Source organism: Sciurus vulgaris (genome assembly GCF_902686455.1).
Source record: "Sciurus vulgaris genome assembly, chromosome: 19".
NCBI lineage: Eukaryota > Metazoa > Chordata > Mammalia > Rodentia > Sciuridae > Sciurus > Sciurus vulgaris.
In genome coordinates this window covers 6388093-6407771 of record NC_136480.1, presented here as the reverse complement: position 1 = coordinate 6407771, position 19679 = coordinate 6388093, and the positions used below count along the sequence as shown (strand labels likewise).

At 57.3% G+C, this 19679-nt stretch overlaps 1 protein-coding gene across 7 annotated transcripts in view; it reads left to right on the top strand.

Annotated features, from left to right (window-relative positions):
- The window catches only part of IFT122 (intraflagellar transport 122), a 62203-nt gene that overhangs the window by 34853 nt on the left and 7671 nt on the right, over positions 1-19679 (top strand). For all 7 annotated transcript variants that reach the window (XM_079122098.1, XM_079122097.1, XM_079122103.1 and 4 more), the window contains 7 exons: positions 2531-2671; positions 6198-6251; positions 8868-9029; positions 12567-12733; positions 15049-15220; positions 16456-16558; positions 18507-18647. In XM_079122098.1, the coding sequence (XP_078978224.1) occupies positions 2531-2671; positions 6198-6251; positions 8868-9029; positions 12567-12733; positions 15049-15220; positions 16456-16558; positions 18507-18647 (940 nt within the window). The remainder of the gene's footprint in view (positions 1-2530; positions 2672-6197; positions 6252-8867; positions 9030-12566; positions 12734-15048; positions 15221-16455; positions 16559-18506; positions 18648-19679) is intronic.

The window sequence follows — 19679 nt, the reverse complement described above, 5'->3', positions numbered from 1 at the left end:
GCCCGCTCTTGGGATTTTTGGTTTCCTTTAGAAATTTACATCATCTTGTGCAAGAACTGGCTGGTCAGGGCTGCCAAGTGGGGCAGCAAGCCCCAGCCGGGCTCCTCGGGGCAGCATGACCTCATGCTTGGACTACAGTAGCGAGATGAAGTATGGCTTGGAGGGTGCTCCTTCAGTTAGCCTGGTTTAAAAACTCCCACTCAGACTGTGCCTGCACACGTTCACTGTCCCTTGTAAGCTCCCTTTTGATGTTCCTGTCCCTACGCCTGTCCCAGTGTCACTGGGCACTCAGCATGGCAAGAAGTCCTGCTGTCTTGCTGGGCACCCCTGTCATCCCAGTGACTTGGGAGGCTGAGGCAGGAGGATCGTGAGTTCAAAGCCAGCCTCCGCAACTTAGTGAGGCCTTAAGCACCTCAGCGAGACCCTGTCTCTAAATAAAATATAAAAAGGGCTGGGGAGGTGGCTCAGTGGTGAAGCACCCCTGGGTTCAATCCCTGGTACAAAAAAAAAAAATCAAAACGTCCTGCTGTCTAGAGGAAGAAACACCCCGACTTTGCATCCTGGCTCTGTCACCTCCACTGACTGTGTCATTTCACTGTCTGGGGCCTCATTTTTCTTTTCTCTGGTTTGTTTTTGTTGTTGTCATTTTTTGAAATGGATTCTCACCGCGTTGCTCAGACTGGTCTTGAAATTCGTGGACTCGGGCGAGTCCCCTGCCTTCGGCTTGTGAGTGGCGGGGCTGCAGCCTCGCCGCCATGACCGGCCTGGAGTGGGCTTAATTATACCCATCTTCAGGTTTTGTCTGGCTCAATTCCTATGATTATTTCTTCTTATTACAGACAGTCATAAAACAGCAAGAACCACAGAACAGAACTCAGAACAGAGCAGAGGGCGCTCCCTGAGAGTTAGAGAGGAGAGCTCATTGTGCGTGGGGAGCTGGAAGAGCTTCTGGGAGGCGGTGACACCTGAGTGCAGCGAGGTCTGGAGAGGCAGGCAGGGGCGGGCAAGTCCAGAGAGTTCCAGAAAGGGCGAGGAGCTGGGCTAGCAAAGACAGAGGTGAGGTGCATGCTCCCTCTTTACCCAGTGCTTGGTCACTCTCAAAGCCTCTCGTGTCCCCATGGAAGCCTGCGGTGGGCCAGGCATCCAAGCAAAAGGTGATAGATCTACCCAGAAGGCAGCCAGCTCGGATGGGGCTGAGCCGGGCCTGGGTTCCAGCTCAGCTGCCCCCAGCCTGTGCCCAGCTGGCTCCCACAAGGGAGGGAGGTGGGTGGCTTGGCACGGCAGGAAGGGTCAGCCTGTGGGGACAAGCTGTTGTGCTGTCAGAGGGCAGACTGGCTTGAAAGGAAAAAGTTTTCCTTCAACTCTAAAGCCAAAAAATCAGGACCGGAAATTTCAAAGATAAAGGCCCCAAATGGAGAAAACAGCACTCCCAGCCCCACATTTGGGAACCATTAGCACAGAGGTACTGGCTGATTGATCTCCACGGCCTACCGGGAATCCAGGGGGGAGATGAAGTTCCCTGAAGCACATTGACTGGCCTGAGACAAGGACACGGTCCTTCATTGAAGATGTCGGCCCCCGCTCAGACGCATGCTGATGTGCGCGTGCGCATGTGCGTGTCCGAGGCCAGGGGTCACAGAGTCTGGAGGCAGGTCGCCTTTTGCTCCACTTCCCAGGTCCTTGTTCTTGGACATGTCTTGGTCTCCTGGGCTGCATCAGGAAGTGGCGACACCCGCCGACACAGGGCTGCTAGGACAGAGGCAGAAGTTCTTTGTCAACCTAAAACATAAGTCCTGAGGACTGGTTCCCAGGTGTTCACTACGAGCAGCCCACCTCAAAGGAGGGAGGGAGGGCAACAGCCAGGGGACTGGTCTTTAGATCTTCCTCGGGAAACCTGGAGCACATCACCTGCCTTTCTCAGACTCAGTCCCTCTAAGAAGAGGCCATCAAGACCCCTTCCTCTTAGTAATGTCAGCCAATCCTTCAGCAAAGACGGAGGCCTTCAGAGAGGGGCCGGTACAAACCCCTCTGCTGCCCACAGATAGTGCAGGACTGTCAGGGAGACAAGCGTGTAATTAGGGTCTGACCCGAGATCCGGACGTAGGGCACAGGAAGTTCAGACTCCTTCCCTTGGGGTGGGAGATGGAGGGGTCAGGTAAGAGTCCAGAAGAGGTGACATTTAGACAGGGTCTTCACAGCCAACTCAGTATTTTCCGTAGGGCCGGGAAGGGGCAGTCTTTCTAGGCAAGGTGACATTGTATGGGAAAGCAGGCCTGGGCTGGGGGTCTGAGGAGGATGGGCAGGAAGTTTGTGCTCAGAGCCCTGTGGCTGGGCTGTGGGGGTGCAGAATGGAAAGCAGAGCGTGTAAGGTGGGCTGGGGTGGGGCTGGGAGGCCCTGATCGATCACTGAAGTGCTGCTCTGTAGGAGTTCGTAAAAGCTGCGCACATCTGGAAACAGGCTTTATTGGAATCTGACTCTTCCCATTGCTCTGAAATCATCTTCTTTTCTCCTTTTGATGAAATCCTGCAGTCCGCTCCCATGTACCAGTACCTGGATAGAAAGTTGTTCAAAGAAGCCTACCAGATTGCTTGCTTGGGCGTGACGGACACTGATTGGCGGGAGCTGGCTATGGAGGCCCTAGAGGGATTAGAGTTTGAAACTGCAAAGAAGGTAAGCATCTAGTCAGTACAAGCCGGAATGTGGTCCCCGGAGGGTCCCCTAAGGAGGCGGGGGTCCAGGTGACATGGAGGGACAAAAGCAGACAATAGCAAACTCTGAAGTCAGGCTGACTTGGGCTGCGTCTCAGCTCAGCCTTTTCCTCACAGTGAGCCTGGGCAGGAAAGCGCCTTTCTAAGCTTGCTTCTCTGGAAGATTCTGGTGGTGCTAGGCCCCAGCCCCACAAAGTCATAAAGATCTAAACGGATAGGTAGGCCCGTAAGGCCACACGCAGGAGCAACTGGCAGATTCTGACTTCACTCTTATTAACTGTTATTCATGTAAGCATCTGACTAACAGCCTGGCACATATTAGGCACTCAATAAAGGGTAGCTTTTATTATTAGTATCTGCATTAGGCCATTTCTTACCCAACGCTGTTTTTCTTAGTTCTCTGCCAAGTACAGTGGAGGGGATGGTCACACTCTGATTCTGACAGCAATATGGCCACTGCCCACACACCTTCGTGGCATGATTCAGGGACTTGATTCATTGTGTATTTCCTGCTTTAGTCAGTTACAACTAGAGAAATGGCTGAAGCCATTTTACCCCTTTGTGGACACTGAGAACAAGTATGTTTCCCAGTTGGATTTCCATCTACCACAAGAGGTGGGGAAGGGATGGCTTCCAACCTCTGCCCTCCTGCTCCTTCCCCTCTTCCTCTCCCACAGTCCAGTGGGAGACACTCCTCTTAACTGGGCCAGTGTTGAAGGAGCTACAGAGAAGCCATGGTGCCCACTTCTCATGAAGTCAAGACTTCTGGGCATGGAAAGAGGACAGCCTGGACCAGAGCAGGATTCAGAAACCTGACTGGACCCCAGGCCAGTCCTTCCTCCGTTTCTAAAATGGGCATGGCGAGAGGGCTCCCTGCCCCGCCCCGCCAGTGCTAGCCATGCTAGAAGAAGGGAGGCCGGGCTGCAGCTGAGTGGTAGCGCGAGTACCTACTAGCACGGGCCAGGCCCTGGGTTCCATCCCCAGTGCCACCAAAAAAAAGGGAAGTGATCATTACACAATACTTCTGTACTGTATTTTTAGACCTGGTATCAGGAAAGTGGGAATAGAGGGGGACTTTAGGAATTCTGAGGGGCGAAGGCATCTCCTGGAGGGCAGGCGCTACCTTCTGCCCCACCCATAAATGCCAGGAAGGATGAGGAATACCAGTGGCTTTCTCAGTGGAATGACATCCCCAGTCTGCCCTCTAGATTGTCACCTCCTCACACCTAGGAACTGAACGGCCTCATTTTAGTGTCCCCCACCCCAGCCGTGCCCCGGATGGGATAGGATCACGTAGCAGATGTTGGAATGACCAGCGGAACTGGAATGGGACCCTCATCTATTGCACCCCCATCCTCTATCCTAAAAACACTCCCTGGGAGTAGACGTTATTGTCTTAAAGCACACCATTGTTTTTAGAACACTGTTTGTTTAGGTACTTTCACTGACAAATAAAAATTTTATATATATAGTTACTGCAGGCAAAGTGATGTTTAGAAAAGCTGCACGATTTGGGCAGTCGACTTGGACTTGGTGGTTCATCCAAAGCCTGACTCCGCCGTCCTCCTCTCCACTGTGGTGTGGCTCAGGCGCGCAGGCTTCTGGAGGGTGGTTCCTGCCGTCGGCCAGCGTGGCCGCTAGATGGCAGAGGAGAGCTGCTCAGCCCGCCGGGAGCTGCAGCTGCTGCTGGCTCCCCACTTCCCTCTGCTGAGGTTATTCACCAGCCTTGTGACTCTGACCACTCTGACCAGGCACCCTGACTCGGCAGCATGTGTCATGGCTGAAGGAACTCAGAAAGAGATTTCTCACAGGGATTTTTCAAGGCTGAGAATTGAACACAGCAGAACCAGAAAGACCCTTGGAGAGGGAGTTGCTGTTTTGCCTGGTCCACAAAGAAGGTGTGCGGAGCCCAGGGGCGGGGAAGAAATAGGTTCAGGGCCCCGGAGGGACAGCCTCAGAGCTTGGCAGAGACCTCCCCTGCGGCTGCTGCTTTTCCTCTGCCACTCTGCCAGTCACTGGCCCTTCCCTTGCTTTGAGGAGACCCAAGTCTAGAAGGTAACTTGTAAGACCTTCAGTGTGGTCCTGGTCCCTTTGCTGGTGCGATGCCTGCTTTACCCTTCCTACAAGTCCCTCTGCTAGAAAACCCACTTGCTGGGCGTGGCAGCGCACGTATTGTCCCAGCTGCTTGGGAAGCTGATGTGGGAGGATCTCTGGTGGCTGGGAGCTCAAGACCATTCTGGGAGTCCAGAGTGAGGCCCTGTCTCAAAACAAAACAAACAAGAGAAAGCCCCCTCGCCAGTTCCTCGCTGCATCGCCCCACGGGATCCAGCCGCGGCCGCCCACGCCCAGGCACTGTTTGCTCCAGGGTGTGTGGCTCTCACTCGTACAGCCCTGGGCTCGGAGACTGAGTGATCTGTTCAACCTGCCTGCCTCCCCTGAGTGTGGGCCCCTGAACCGGGGAGGGGGACAGAGGCCTAGGCATAGTCACCTCTGGGTCCCTAGCCTGTGAGAGCATGCCAGGCCCCGTGGAATGAAAAGATGAAGTCACACCGTGACTGGCAGCCAGAGGCCGACGACTTGCTCCTTGCTCGAGTCTTTCTAGGAGGAGGAGGCCCTGTGGCTGAGTAGAGGTCGGTCCGGCCAGTGGCCAGGGCTGTCGCACGTTCTCAGTTGGAAGGGTTCTTGGAGCAGCCGCCTCCTCTGGGCATGTGTCAGCCCACTTCAGATGGGACGGTAGAAAAGCAAGCTGGGTGGAGACGCTGACCACACAGCCACGTGCAGATCAGCCTGACACGCAGGGTCGCCTTCCTCAAAACCTCTGGCAGATTCTGAAAGCAGCAGAAGCAGCCTTGCCGACCCGCCCGGTCCTCCTGTTCCTCAGAACCTTCTAGCAGCCCATGGGTTAAAGTCTCTAGCTTTATTGTGAGTCCACAGCAAGGGCTGTGCTTTTGGGATTTACGTAAGACACCCAGAGTGATTCATTCCCTGCCGAAACCATCTTCCTTCCTTCTCGGCTTTTCCCTCCTCTTCTCCCTCTGTGCCGTGCTGTGGGCTCTGGGTGCCCTGTGCTTATGGCACCCTGGGGTAAGCAGAGCTGCCTCCTGATTCCCATCCCAGCCACCAAGAGGTGCCTGCAGTCTCTGGTGGCTGCGTCTCACGCCCTGTTCCGGGGCGGCTGGCTCTGCTTCAGACCTGCCTGCTCTTCCCTTCTGACGAGGGGCTCCATCAACCGTCTGCAGGCTCAGAGTTTTAGTTGACCTAATCCCCAAATGATGGATGCCCCCAGGCTTCTTTGCTGTTCTTTGGACTAATCCTCGGGATCAGGCCGTGCCTCCCTGGGTGGCAAGCCTCCTGAGCGCACGAGAGGACAGGACAAATCCGTGCTCACTCCCCCTTTTCCCCCTTTCCAGCGCTCCACTGCCCACCCCCAGCCAACCCCCACTTTTGAACCCGGGAAGGCTGACTCCATCTTTGTTTCCTCCCCGCAGGCCTTCGCCAGGGTACAAGACCTGCGCTACCTAGAGCTCATCAGCAGCATTGAGGTAAAGGAGGGGGCATCTCCAGTCTCCAGAGAGCAGGGGCTTCTGCCAGCCCTCCTGGCAGGCGGAGCCCCGAGGACATGGGGACTGAGCCTACCACAGGTGTTCTGGGCCCCAGCCTTGCTCTGGGGCAGAGCGGCCATGCAGGGGACAAGGCACCCCAGAAAGGGGATGCAGACTGTTGCTTGGTAGCTGCACGAGGTGGACAGGTCCCTAAGCTCTCTGTGACATGGGCTCTGCCTGACCTCACAGGACTGCTGTCAAGATGAAATGGTTTCCCCATGCCTGGTTAGCTTCCCTGTGGTGGTGGTTGACTGGTTACCACCCTCCTATAACCTGCTAGCACAGGAGGCGGTTCCCAAAGGCACCCCATCTATGCCTCACCCCAGAAACAGACCCAAGGAGAGTCCTGCACACAGATCTTGTGCCCCTGGGCTCCGAGTCCCAGCCCCGCCGCTCCTGCTGAGGACGCTGGCTCCTCCATCAAACTCGGCTCGCCTGGCCTGGACTGGAAAAGCTGGTTCTAAGTGCACCATTTGCTGGGCGACGGTAGACACTATTCTTAATTTCTGTGTATCACAGTGCTGTCTGACTGTCTGTAAAAAGGCATACATATTTTTTCTCCTGAACAGATTTATTGTGAGGCTAAGAGAATGTGAGATACATTTGAATTCCCAGATGGAAGCAGTGAGGAAACCAGCAAATGTCTTGTCCCTCTAATTCAGTTCAGCATAATAAACTCTTGTCACCGGCGAGCCCAGTGGGCAGAGAGCTGAGGAGCAGAGAGGCCCGCAGGAGCTCTCAGCCCGGGGAGCCAATGTCAGCTGCCATGTCCAGGCTGTCCATCCCCATGCATGATCCAGGGAGTCCACACAGGGCAGGCGCTGGTATCCCCATGAGGTGGACAAGGCAGCTCAGAGAGGCTGTGTCACCTTCCTGAGGAGCACCAGCCGACAGCATGGTTGGATGACAAACCTGTTTTGCCATTTTTCCAAGCTTGTTCCTTCTCCACCCTAGGTCCCCATCCCACCCCAGCATGGCACAAGGGCCTCAGCCTATTCTCTGGATGTGTGCCTGTGGGGCAGAGGGGTGTCCAGAAGCCATCTCCCTGTGCCGCGCAGGGCTGCCTACTCTTGGGGCAGGCGCTTGGGAATCAACTGACCTGGTCTCAATCTGAAGTCACAGAACGTTACTTTTTTCTACACAAAAGTCGTGACCTCCGGGAGAACCAGCCCTGGTGGTCTTGTACTCAATTCAAAATGGCTGCTGCTTCTAGCGTGTGGTGGTCTGGGCAGCTGGTGAGACTTGGAAGATTGTCTCCTGTAAAAAAGAGGGACCCTTTTTGACTGTTCCAAGGCCTGAACTGCTGCTTCTGGGTGTCGCGCAGTATTCCACAGCCCCGAGCTCCCTCAGTAGGGTGCTTTTGGAAAGATGAGGTGTTCCTAGAAGTAAGGGCAGTGCAGAGACCCTGGGTGGGTGGGTCGGTGGGTTGGTTGAGGCTTAGAATAGACGTGGCCTAAATTCAGCACGTCTCCTGAAACCTCCTTTTTAACCTCACTGCACAGTGTCAATTCATTTCCAAAGATCAGTAGTTGGCTCATTTGGTGAGGAGCTTGAATTGCGTGATGGTTTTCCCCCCAAAACGATTCTGTCATTGGGGAAGCATTTTGCTTCCAGCTGTTCAGACTTTCACCAGCTTGTCTAGGAGTTGGGTTCCGCGTCTCGTCTTCCTCCCGTGTGAGGCACGTACTGGAAAGCAAGCCAAAGGAGACGGGGGATGAGGGCCGGGTGCTTTCGAGTGTCTCCAGATACCTGAGCAGAGGGCTAATGAGCGCTCTCTAACACAGGGGAACTGTCCCTTGACGGGTGCTTCCCTTGGTCCTCAGCACTGCTGAGTGTGTACGCAGACACATACACACACACACACACGTGTGTTTTGGGGGGCCATGGCTTGCTTCAGAAGCAGTATTATGGGCTACAAAGAGCATCTGGAGTTCAGCAGAACTGTGCCCGTGTGCCAGGTCCGTCTGACCTTGACCTGTCCCGTCTTCAGTGGTAGCTTCCTGCACAGCAACACGAGGGCCACTGAGAGCGATAGAGAGCATGTGTGACTAGCTGTACCTGGCAGCTTGTTTCCCTTCAGAAACAAGAACAGAGAAAGACTCTCGTTGTCCTATGTTATGGCTTCCACCTTGGATAGGAACCCTAAATTTCCCCTGATCTGTCCTCGTCCTGGGTCGCAACTCTGCTAGCCAGGCCTGGGACCTTGGGAGATCTCGGGAGCTTAGGTGCCATCGATGAGGGAGCAGTGCCCATTGTCACAACTGTCCAGTTGTTGCCTTGGAAGAATGTTCAGGAAGGCAGCCCCGAGGAGTTTCCCATTAAACAAACAAAGGTTTGCCTCCTTTTTGATCTTCACTGGTCTGGAAAAAGTCTGCTTTTGTTGTCAAGTGTTCCTACCAGAAACGTAGGTGAGAGACACAACAGCCCTGAGCGCCAGGCCTGGGTCCCAGTGGGAGGCCTGGGGCTCACCTTGAAATAGCAACCGCGGAGCCTGTGTGTGAGGCGCTTCCTGCCCGGGGCTGCGGAGGCCATTTCCTGTGCTTCTAATTTTTCCAGGAGAGGAAGAAGCGTGGAGAGACCAACAATGACCTGTTTCTGGCAGATGTCTTTTCCTACCAGGGGAAGTTCCATGAGGCCGCCAAACTGTACAAGAGGTGCGGGCACGAGAACCTCGCGCTGGACATGTACACCGATCTCTGCATGTTCGACTATGCCAAGGTAACCCACCCACCTGGGCATGGGCACCACCCCAGCCCCAGGGCTGGACCTGCAGGTTCGAGTTGTGTGCCCCAAGAGGTGATGCAGACAGAAAGAGTAAGGGCCTCAAGGGGGCCAGAGGACGCACCTTCACCCCCTGGCTGAAGTGGACGGGAGCCGACCTTGAAGGCTGACGTCCTTATAGTGCCTCATGGTGCCTGGCAGCTGCAGGTGCTCCATCACCTCAGGTGCAGGTGGAGAACCCCTTTGGCATTTGCAGGGTCCCTATCAAGGTTAGTCCCCAGCAGGTTTAGGTTTAAAAGGCCCGTGTGCGAGAAGAGCTTCCTGGCCCAGGCTCCTGAGGGCTGCGTGAGAATGTCGCGGCCTCAGTGTGCCGGCCCGGAGCCTGGGGGTGGGAGGGGCTGGGCTCCTCCTCCCACCAGGCGCTTTTGCTCACCTGCCTTCCCAGCGAGGGTCAGAAGAGGCTCCCAGGGCGTTAGGCAGTGAGCCCTCAGCCACGCCGGCGCATGGCTGGGGATGGTGATTGTGCAGCCCACAAGTGCAAGATGAAGAGCTTGTCTCTTCCCTAAGATGGCTGTGTTCTCTTCCCGCCCACCTGTTGATCTCTCAGACCCTATTGCTGAGGGTTCCGTTTGGCTGATATGGCCCAGGTGTCTTCTGGACCTGGACAAGCCCCTGGGCCCCTCCTTGGTGACCCCTTCACGCAGACCTGACACCAGGGCCTCGGGACCCTCTCTTCCCTCATCTTCCTTGCTGCGTCCACGTTCCCACCACACGTGCGACACAGGATTCCCCAAAACACTCACCCTGAGGACGCCAAAATCAGCGTGTCTCTCCTGGAGCTAACAAAATTCTAGCTAGGGACATGAACTTCCACTAACGGATCAAATCCTTTGAGGTAGAATTTAGGCATCAGGAACTGCCAGACCTGGTGGTTCTCGGGGCCAGCACCCCCGAAGGCAGGGGGGCCCCCCAGGTTGGCATCTCTCCAAGTTGGCAGCTGTGGTGTCGTAAAGAGGCGGTGCTTGGCATTGGGGGCGTCCAGAGAGCAGTGTCTGGTGGGACCTGGGTGAGGCCCCTCTGGAGCGAGGCCTGCACTTCCTCCTCAGAGGGCAGCAGAGGTGCAGGGCCGCTCGTCCCCAGACCTGTACGAGTCACGCACGATGCCCTGGACAAGCACCAGGCCTGAGGAAAGCGAGAGGGGCCTCGCGTGACCAGAGGAGGTCCCCTTCGGGCCTCTCGCTGGCGGGCTCCACCGCTGCCCCTGCGCTGGGCCCTCCCCAGGCTCATGGTGGGCTTCCTGTCCGTCCATAGACTCCCACCCAGAGGTGGAGCCGTGTCTGCACTCCATCTGGTCCGTCTCTATGAAGGTAAATACTCTGGGGTTGTTTTTGGTCACAATTCCAAGTAGGTTGGTTCTGTTTCAAGTCGCCGCCGCCACCCCCCACTGCCCGGGAGTCTGAATTTGAGAAAATGTGCACATAGACATTATGTGGGGGCTATGGTGCTTATTAACCTGGCATGTTTTTGTTTACTTGAAAATTGCTTCCCAAGATTCAATCTGGTTTTCGGAAAATTTTTAAATTACATTCCCACGTACAAATAAATTGTATGCTTTCCGGATAAGTGACATGTTTATGTGGTGATAAGGGGAATTATAATGCTCTTAACTCTTATGTAGTATGTCCTTATCAGAGTCACCAAGCATGAGAACACTGTGCAGTCCATTCGTCACTCAGCATGGCCTCTTTCTGTCCACTTCAGGACAAAGCCATGGACGAAGCCCCTAGATAACGTGTAAATTAGCTTCATGGAACCAAAGAGCCTTTGAAAACTCAGTTTGCCAGGTCTTGAAGGAGCCATTTAGACTCAGCTTCAATTAAGCCATAGCCCTCGGAGCTGGGCTGCTGGGCCTGGCAGAGGCCACTCCTTCCGCCCGGGAGCTGCGGGCCGCATGGTCTCAGGGAGACAACCCAAATTTATGGCTCCCTCTTAGCCTCTGACCTTCTTCCCTCGGTCACCCTGAGATCACTGTGCACTCTCTGCAGTCCCCTTGAAGGACACTTCCGTTCTCTCATGATGCCTGTCACCACCCCTCCCCCTCCCCCTGCATTTACCCAACAGGTGGGCACATTTACCAGCTTTTTGTGGCAGAGGAGTAGACGTTGGAGTAGCCACCAAGAACCTGGGGTGTCCTCTGTGGCCCAGACGAGTCGTAGCCAGTGGCAGGTCCCCAGCCCTCCCTGGGTACTGCAGAGGGAACCAGAGGCCAGCAGAGGGGCCCTGGCTTAGACTGGGACCCCAGCATCAGGGTGAACCAGGCCCTTCCCCCACTCCCCGAAACACGTGCTTGTCTTAGGCCGACCTAATGTATTATTTTAGGGGCTACATAATCACTCTGAAAGCAAATGGAAAAAAGGAAGCCGACTGTTGGAGTGGGTTCTCAGCATACCTTGACGGCACTTCCCCGACGAGCCAGCGTTAATCATGGGAGGAGTGCCGTTCTCGTAGCGGGTGGGGGGTCGGCAGCACTGCAGGGCACAGGATCCCAACAAGCCTTACTGCTGATGCAGATCTGGCCCCGAAGCTCTCCACCTCCCTTTTTGAAAAGCCGCACCTTTGAAAACGACAGCAGGCGGCATCCTGAAGAGAGGCAGCTTTCTGCCACCATTTCCCTCAGCCTCCAGCTCACCCAGGGAAGCGGGCACAGCCCTGCAGAGGCCCCTGATGGGTGTCAGGAACCCAGGCCCTGCAGCCTGACATCCGGTCTCTAGGACCATAGGTCCTCTTCCTTGCTGGTCCTCTCCAGGGTCCCTTCCCCCTACTTCCGCTCACCTGTGGCCTCCAGCTGTCCACTTTGGGACAAGTCCCCACTGCTGCAGACCTGATCTCAGCGGGCCGCCGCCCTTGAGCTGGAAGAATTCCCCTGGGGCTTTCCTGTGGCTTGTTACCTGTCCTAGGCAGAGCTCTGGGGGCAAAGCCAGGAGGAGAGAGTTCCCTGAGCTCAGGTAAACGTCAGGAAACAGGCCAGTTGCTCTTCGCTCTTCGGGGAGGAACCTGCGCCTGACCTGCGCTGTGCCTGGTTTGGGTTACCTTCAGGCGGGTCCGGCTCAGCCCCAGCCCGAGGCGGGGGTGTCACCCCTGTGTGTCAGTGAAGGCTGTGGGCTGCGGAGTTGAAATCGTGCAACCAGGTGACCGGCCTTCTGTGGGAGCAGGCACGGGCACAGCAGAGAGGGACAACCTGGGTGCCCTCTCCTCCCTGCACTTTGTTTCCGGTACCCCAAGAGCCTGAATAAGTGTCCGTGAGCCTGAAGGGAAGGAAACACGGGGGGTCAGTGTCTGGACACCAGGGCAGCCCAGGAGCGCCTCTCTCACCCACCTGGGACGGCCCCGCACTGGCCACGCGGGACCGGGCTGCTGCCTGCATCCTGATGGCCCAGTGTCGCCAGGCAGAGCCCTCCGGCTTTCCGCAGCCTGACGTCATGCTGGCACAGGAAGTCCTAATCCGCGGTGTTTTTGTTTGTTGTGCTTCCTCAGGATTTCCTTGGATCTGGAGACCCCAAAGAAACAAAGATGCTAATCACCAAACAGGCAGACTGGGCCAGGAATATCAACGAGCCCAAGGCCGCAGTGGAGATGTACATCTCTGCAGGGGAGCACGTGAAGGCCATAGAGATCAGCGGCGACCGCGGCTGGACCGACACGTAGGTTCCAGCCCCTACCCCGGAAGCATTCGGCAGCATCTGTGCCGTGTCGGGTCGGGTTTCCACTGACAGTGTTTCTCGAAATATCTAAACTAAACTCCAAAGTGACTCGGTTCTTAGGGACACACGGAGATGGACCAAGGCAGCCTTGGACAGGGTACAGGTGACCGGTGACAGGGACTGAGGCGGGTGAGATGCCCAGCATCAGAGCGACTGTTCCCTGTGTTCTCGCTGCCACCCGGGGCTACAGTCACCTCCCAAGCATCTGGTTCTCACCCAGGCCCCCGAGCGGGTATTTCCGTAGCTTCTAGCAAAGGGGGAACAGGCCATGGGACACCTGGGATGCCCCAGGCCAAACCGCTGGGCCGTCGTGGGGCTGAGCTCTGAGCGGGTGGTTTCAGTGCCCAGAACACAGACCATGGGAGGAGCCAAGAGAAGCTCTGAGGCCATCAGGAGAGAGCCCGGGAGGGAGCTCTGAGGTGTTCTGGGAGGCTCTTCCCGGGAAGGGCCCTGAGCAGGTGGGGAGGCAGAGCTGCAGGAAGCAGAAGGGGCGCAGGCGGAAGGAACAGCCGAGGACCACGAGAGGCCAGGTGTGCGGGAGGGTGGGGGCGGCGCACGGGGACCTGGGACCAAGTTGAGGCGTGTGTTGGCAGGTAGGGAGGCTCCCGGTCAGGGCCAGACTGCCCGAGGCCCCTGGGCCGTGGGGGTAGAAGAAAACTAGAGCAAGAGAGACCAGGTTACTGTGGACCAGGAGGGACTGTGGGGACCAGGGACCCAGGAGAGGTGAGGGGCGCCAGCGTGGGCGAGGGAGCCAGGCCCATTCTGAGCTCTGGCCCTGGTAGGTGCCAGCGCCAGTCGCCATGGTAGAGCCAGGACAGGGAGTGGGCCGGGTGGGGCTGCAGAGGCCACAGGTTCAGTCTTGGGTCCAGGCGTCCACGGGCCTCACGCTCCTGCGTGGGTATGCGTGCACTACCCGAGCTGGCAGAGGACAGGCAGGGGCACTTCAGGTCCATGGAGTCTGGGCTCTGGAGGCTGTTGGTTGTTCTGGAAGCTGCACTGCGGTCCACAGGGTGGCAGTGGCCAGCAGGACCTGGAGAGGGGGAAGGCCGGTTAAGTGGCCCCCTGAGTCCCACCAAGAGGTTGCTGCATGGGCCCCTCCCAAGGGACCTTGGCGGGTGACATACCACCCCATCCTTCTGTTGCCTAAGAATAAAGTGTCTTGGAGATAGAGGCCCAGACTTTGCTCCCCAAGTTATTCTTTCCACAAAGGGGGTGGAACAGACAAAAGCCAGGCAGATTTTGGGACCCGCCTCTCCCCTCTGTTTTTCATATGTTACTTTCATTGGCAAGTGCTGCGCATCCGTTACCCTAGGGACACTTAATGAGTTCAAGAAAGAGACATTAAGCTTGTTGTGACCCTTTTCCAGGTCTGGCTGTAAAAGGTGCCTTTCCTCCAGGGACATCTGGTGTGCTGGGTGGGAGCCCTCAGGCTCTCCCGCTGCCTGTAGCACCTTCCCTAAAAACGTGTCCTTTCTCCTGAGCAGTGTTATTTTTAGACGCCATTATTATTCTAAGTGCAGACTGACAGGCCTCGAGCTCGCCTGTCTTTGAGACAGGGCTGGTTACAGCTGCTTCCCCTGTTCCTTCCCACAAAGAGCTGGCTGGGGAGAACCCTTGCCCTGGGAGAGCTGGGCGGACTCCAAACCCCAGCCTGACCAGAACCACGAAGCACGTTCCCCCCAGCCCAGGTCCCCACGCGCGGGAGGCAGCGGGAGGGCCGGTCACGGGAAGATGCGGCGAGCAGCTCCCGCAGCCCCTCCCTGTGGCCAGCACCTTGGCCTGGAGAGCTCTCAGGCCAGCCTGCACTCTGCAGCGCGGCTTCCAGAAACGCCGGTACAAAGAGCACTTTCCTGCTCCCTGGCTGCCCAGCCTGGGCCACGCCTTACCTGCCACCCTACGCTTGGGTCTTCTCACCCATCAAGTGGGAACCGGAGCACCTTCCTCTCAGGGCGCTTCATTGAGGCCACACTCAGGAAAGTGCTTGGCGCCACCTTGGTGTCTGTAGCGGCTCAGTGGACGTTTGTTTTGTCACCAGATCCTGCTGGGTAGATGAGTAATTCCTGTGACAGGCACATGAGGTGCCACAGCCTCCTGGGGCGCCTCCTGCGGTCCCTGGCAGTGTCGCTGGAGTATGCACTCGCGCGTTTAATCACCCCCCCCATGGCACCGGAAGCCCGGGCACAGCAGAATGGGGGGACACGGAGCTGCGTCTCCATAGCCCCACAGGCTCCCTGCCTTCCCGTGAGCCTCCCCAGGTTGATCGACATCGCCCGCAAACTCGACAAGGCCGAGCGTGAGCCCCTGCTGCTGTGTGCGCGCTACTTCAAGAAGCTGAACAACCCCGGCTACGCGGCCGAGACCTACCTGAAGATCGGCGACCTCAAGGCCCTGGTGCAGCTGCATGTGGAGACCCAGCGCTGGGAAGAGGTGAGGGGAAGACGTGCCCCAGGGCCTGGGCCTAGCGCAGCAGTGCCGTCATGGGGAACCTTGCCTGACAGTCAGGAGGCTTAGCCTTGGGGTCCCTGAGCCAGAGTAGCTCCGAGGGCCTTTCCATGTGGTTTTCCGCTCGTTCGTTTGTTCGAAAGCTTGGCCGATGGCCGGTTCTGGACTCGCCCTGTGACAGGCAGGTCTAGGGCTGGGACTGTTGGCAGGACAGCCTCTGTGCCTACTGACCAGCACACAGGCTGATGTGGAGGTGCACCTGTGTGACGTTTAAAACCTGCTGGGTGGCCTCTTGGCATAAAACACCACCCGTATTTTGCAGGCTCAGGCCAGCTCTTCTCCTTCCTGCTCGCCACTCCCCAGTCTCTCCCCCCATATGCGGGACAGGGCGTGGGGAGGGACACGCTGGCCAGGGTCAAGACGCCGCCGGCCGAGGCTGGCTGAGCAGGGAGGCTGCCGCCCGAGGCCTGGTTCTGTGCCTCCACTTACCGGCTGTCGTGCCCTGAGACACTCCACCCGGTGGGGAGGGGAGCCCCAGCCGTGGCCGACTCTCAGAGTGCCAGCAGGGCCTTTTCTGAGTGAGACAGTCTACCTCTTGTCTGCCCTTTGAGTGACTCCATTTTGGGAGGGGACGGAGGACCCTGGTGAGGAAAAGTGGTGGCAGGGACCGGCAGCAATGGCTTCTTGAGATGGAGCTACTAGCCGCATGAGTCAGAGCATCTCAGGGCCACTTGGTCCTCGCTGTGCCGTTTCCGGTTCCCCTGGCCTGACAGGTGGCCTGGGGCTGGGGCGCGGGAGCTGCTGGGTCCCAGGCAGCACCACCGTCACTGTCATCTGAGACAGCCAGTGAGTGGTGATGAGGATAATGTCAGTCCTGTTTCCTTAGGTGTCGCCTGCAATTAAAAGAAATCTGTTTGCAGTGCTATAGGAGCCCACGCAGAGCCTCAAAATAAAATGTTTCCGATTCCGTGCCGCCTCTGTGGTCCAGGAACAGACTGTGTTGTCACTGAATCCAGTCGCTCGCGTGTTGCTCTTAATTGCCTTTTGTTTTCAAAGAGCTGATATGTTTTTGTGTTGCTGGGGGTGGTTGGGAGGGAGGCGCTCTCCCCCTCTGAGTCGTCAGGCTGGCAAAATATGACATCCCTGATTCAGCCAAGTGCCACGTTTCCTGGGGGCTGCTGGGACTGCTTCATTAGGACTGCGTTTGCTCCTCCCTCCAGGCCTTCGCTTTGGGCGAGAAGCACCCTGAGTTTAAGGATGACATCTACGTGCCCTACGCTCAGTGGCTGGCAGAGAACGATCGCTTTGAGGAAGCCCAGAAAGGTAGGCCATGCAGCCTGGCCTGGGGCCAGGGGCCAGGGAAGGCACTGCCAAGACACACGCTTCAGGAGGCTGGCAGGCCTGTCTGTGGTCCCCAGGAAGGTGGCGTCATCTGGGATGGGACGTGTTTGCTGGTGAAATGCTTTTTTTTGGATGCTAGGCAAGCGCTGTCCCACTGAGCCACCCCCAGCTCTGGTGGACCACTCTGAAGCAGGATGTGGCTTTGGAGCCGTGGGCCTGTCACTCGCCTGCCTCAGAGCCTTAGGCAGGTCCTGTGTCCCCTCCACACACACCTGTGTTACTGAGCAAAGCTCCGTCCCTGTCATCCCTCACAAAGCCCCATGGTGTAGATGCCATGATGCCTGTTCCTATTCTGCACAGAAGACTGAGGTCGAAGGAGGCAAAGGAAGGCCCGTAGCTGGCAAGTGGCAAGGAGGCCCTGGGAGCGGGGCGCAGGGAGGACACCCAAACAGTCTCACCCCGCTCTCCTGTACCGCGAATAGAAGCTCAGTCTGCGTCTCTGGCTCAGAGAAGCAGGTGGCCTCTGTCCCCCCCCACTGTCACTGGTGAAGTGCGCTGCCCAGAGGCACGGCGGAGTCTGCTCTCAGAGCCAAAGCAAGTGCCGCGCTGTAATTGGTAACCTTGATCGTCACTTAGAAACCCGACTGCCTTCTCTGGCAGGCGCTGGCTGGGTACTTAACCTACGTAACCTTGAATCTTGCCAACAGCCCTGCAGAGATGCAGAGGCTAAATGTGCCGTGCAAAGTCACAGAGCTCGCAAGCGGCAGAGGCAGACTTGGACCGGGACCTGTCCAGCTGGGGAAGCTGAGTCTTCCGGCTGTTTTGCTGCCCGTCAGGACGCCTCTAGCTGAAGCGTGCCATGCTGCGCGGCAACTCGCTCTCACTTCTGTATGGCGACAGTCGCCTCCTCTGGACACGGTGCAGAATCAGTGGCTCCCTGTTGGAGCTCCTCCGCGAGGAGCCCCCGGAAGGACAGCATGTTCTCTAGCACTTCAGCACTTCCAGAGCACCCAGTTGCTGAAGTAGCTGCATGTTTGGGCAAAACACATCAACCTATCCATCTGTCTGCTCGCCCTTCCAAGAATCCATCGCCATAGTAACTTGGTACGCAGACAAGAGCCCGAGCTGAGAGGGAACAAAGGCCAGACCTTTCCCTCTCTGCAGGCGGAGGATCTGGTCACCTGAGTGTCCACCTGTGGGCAGGTGTCACAGCTGTAAGTGCTCCGCCAGCCCAACATCCTGAGCAGTTGGCCGTGCAGTAGGTGCCCGGGAAGTTTCTAGTATATGGACATAAGGTGATTAAGAAAGATTTTGCTTGTCATCCCAAACGTCTGGCTTCAAGAATGGAGCCAGCTCATTCAAGGTTGATGTCAGAAAACACCCTGTCGAGGATGGGCTGGGACTTGAACTGGGTTTGGTGTTTTGACCTTGGGGGAGACCCTTTCGCTTCTACCCTGCAAAGCCCCTTTCGTCGTCCATTACAATGGGGGATCACCGTCCCTTCTTCACGAGTCTGATGTGGTGATCCAGTGAGCTAATGCACAGTGAGAAGTGCCGTGTACATCACGGAGCTCCCTCACGTGTCAGGGCCTGGGGTGTCACCTCGCGGTCACGGAGCTTTGCGCCGGAGTGGAGCAGCTCTGTCACGAGAGAGGAGCCGCTTTCCCGCCCAGACTGCCCTGGGATTTGGCTCCCCGGGTTTCTCTCCCTGCCATCCCTTTCTGAAGTAGGTTGTCACCACTTGCCAGCCAAAAAGGAGCGTATCTCACTGTGCTTTTTCAGGATGTCGCCTCGGTTATTTATAGCCCTCGGCCTGAGAGGCGGCATCCCAGCAACGCAGCCGCAGATGCTGCGCCAGGCGCCCTACTTCAGAGCGGTCCCGCCCTGCCTCCCGCCCGCCCCCAAGTGACCCGTACTCTTGTGGCCCCAGCGTTCCACAAGGCCGGGAGGCAGCGGGAGGCGGTCAAGGTTCTGGAGCAGCTCACGCACAACGCCGTGGTGGAGAGCAGGTTCAACGACGCCGCCTATTACTACTGGATGCTGTCCATGCAGTGTCTGGACATCGCGCAAGGTGAGTGCCCGGCTCCCCAGCCCCGGTCTGGTACCAAGATACCATCAAACAAGCGGGGACATTTTTATTAAAGCCCAGGGCTTGTTTACAGGGTGCATTGTCCCCGGGCCTGTCTCGCAGTGGCACAATCTCCTGTGTCATCTCTGTGTTGGCCCGTAAGGAGGATGATCTGGGGGCCACGCAGGGGTTACAGCTGGCAGGCCCCGCCCTGTGTTCCCAATTCGGCACTTCTCTGTCCCCTACCGCCTGGGAGCCTGCAGCTGGCCCCGGCTGAGCACTGGCTTCGAGACATTTAATTAAATGAAAAGGTGAAGAAGAGATCACTTTACAATAACACACTCCAGATTCCCCTCATCCCAGGCAGGAAGACGGTCTCCACGCTGCTGTCTTTCACAAGGCTTCCCATGATGCACTGGGAGAGTTCCGCCAGAGGGGACAGGGAGGTGGGTGTGCCTCTCTAGACCAAGGCTGCGGGCAGGAGGGGAAAACACTGGAAAAGAGGCCACAGAGGGACCTGCAGCGAGTCACTCCTGAGTGCCCTGTGCCCATCTGTACCTTGGAGGTGACCCTGCCCCACTTCCTTCAGGAGGTTGCTGGAGTGGGAACCAGCAAGCCCAGGTGGCAGGTGGCATTTTTCTCTCCTGGCCAGTGGCGAGTGCCACAGAGGAGAGCAGTCTAGAGGGAGAAGGCTTGAGGTGAACGTGAATAATGGATGGCGTTGGTACGTGCCCACCCTCGCCCGCCAGGCTCCCCTGGCATGGCTGGGTGCCCGCCGTCCCTGCCTCCTGCTGCAGCTGGTGATCACCCAGGAGAAGGGCCTGGGAGGGTGCAGTGTGAGCCTGAGAGAACCCCGGAGAAACAGCCTCAGCTGCTTCCAGCCAAGACGCCACCGTCTAGGAGTGGCCCCCAAGCAGAGCTCCTGTCCCCTGTCCATCCCTCTCTCTGGTGTAGACCCGGTGTTTCAGAAGAACTGACGCTGGCAACAGCGCTTGCCCTTCCTCCTGTGGCTGGGCAGCTGTAGACACCGGCTGA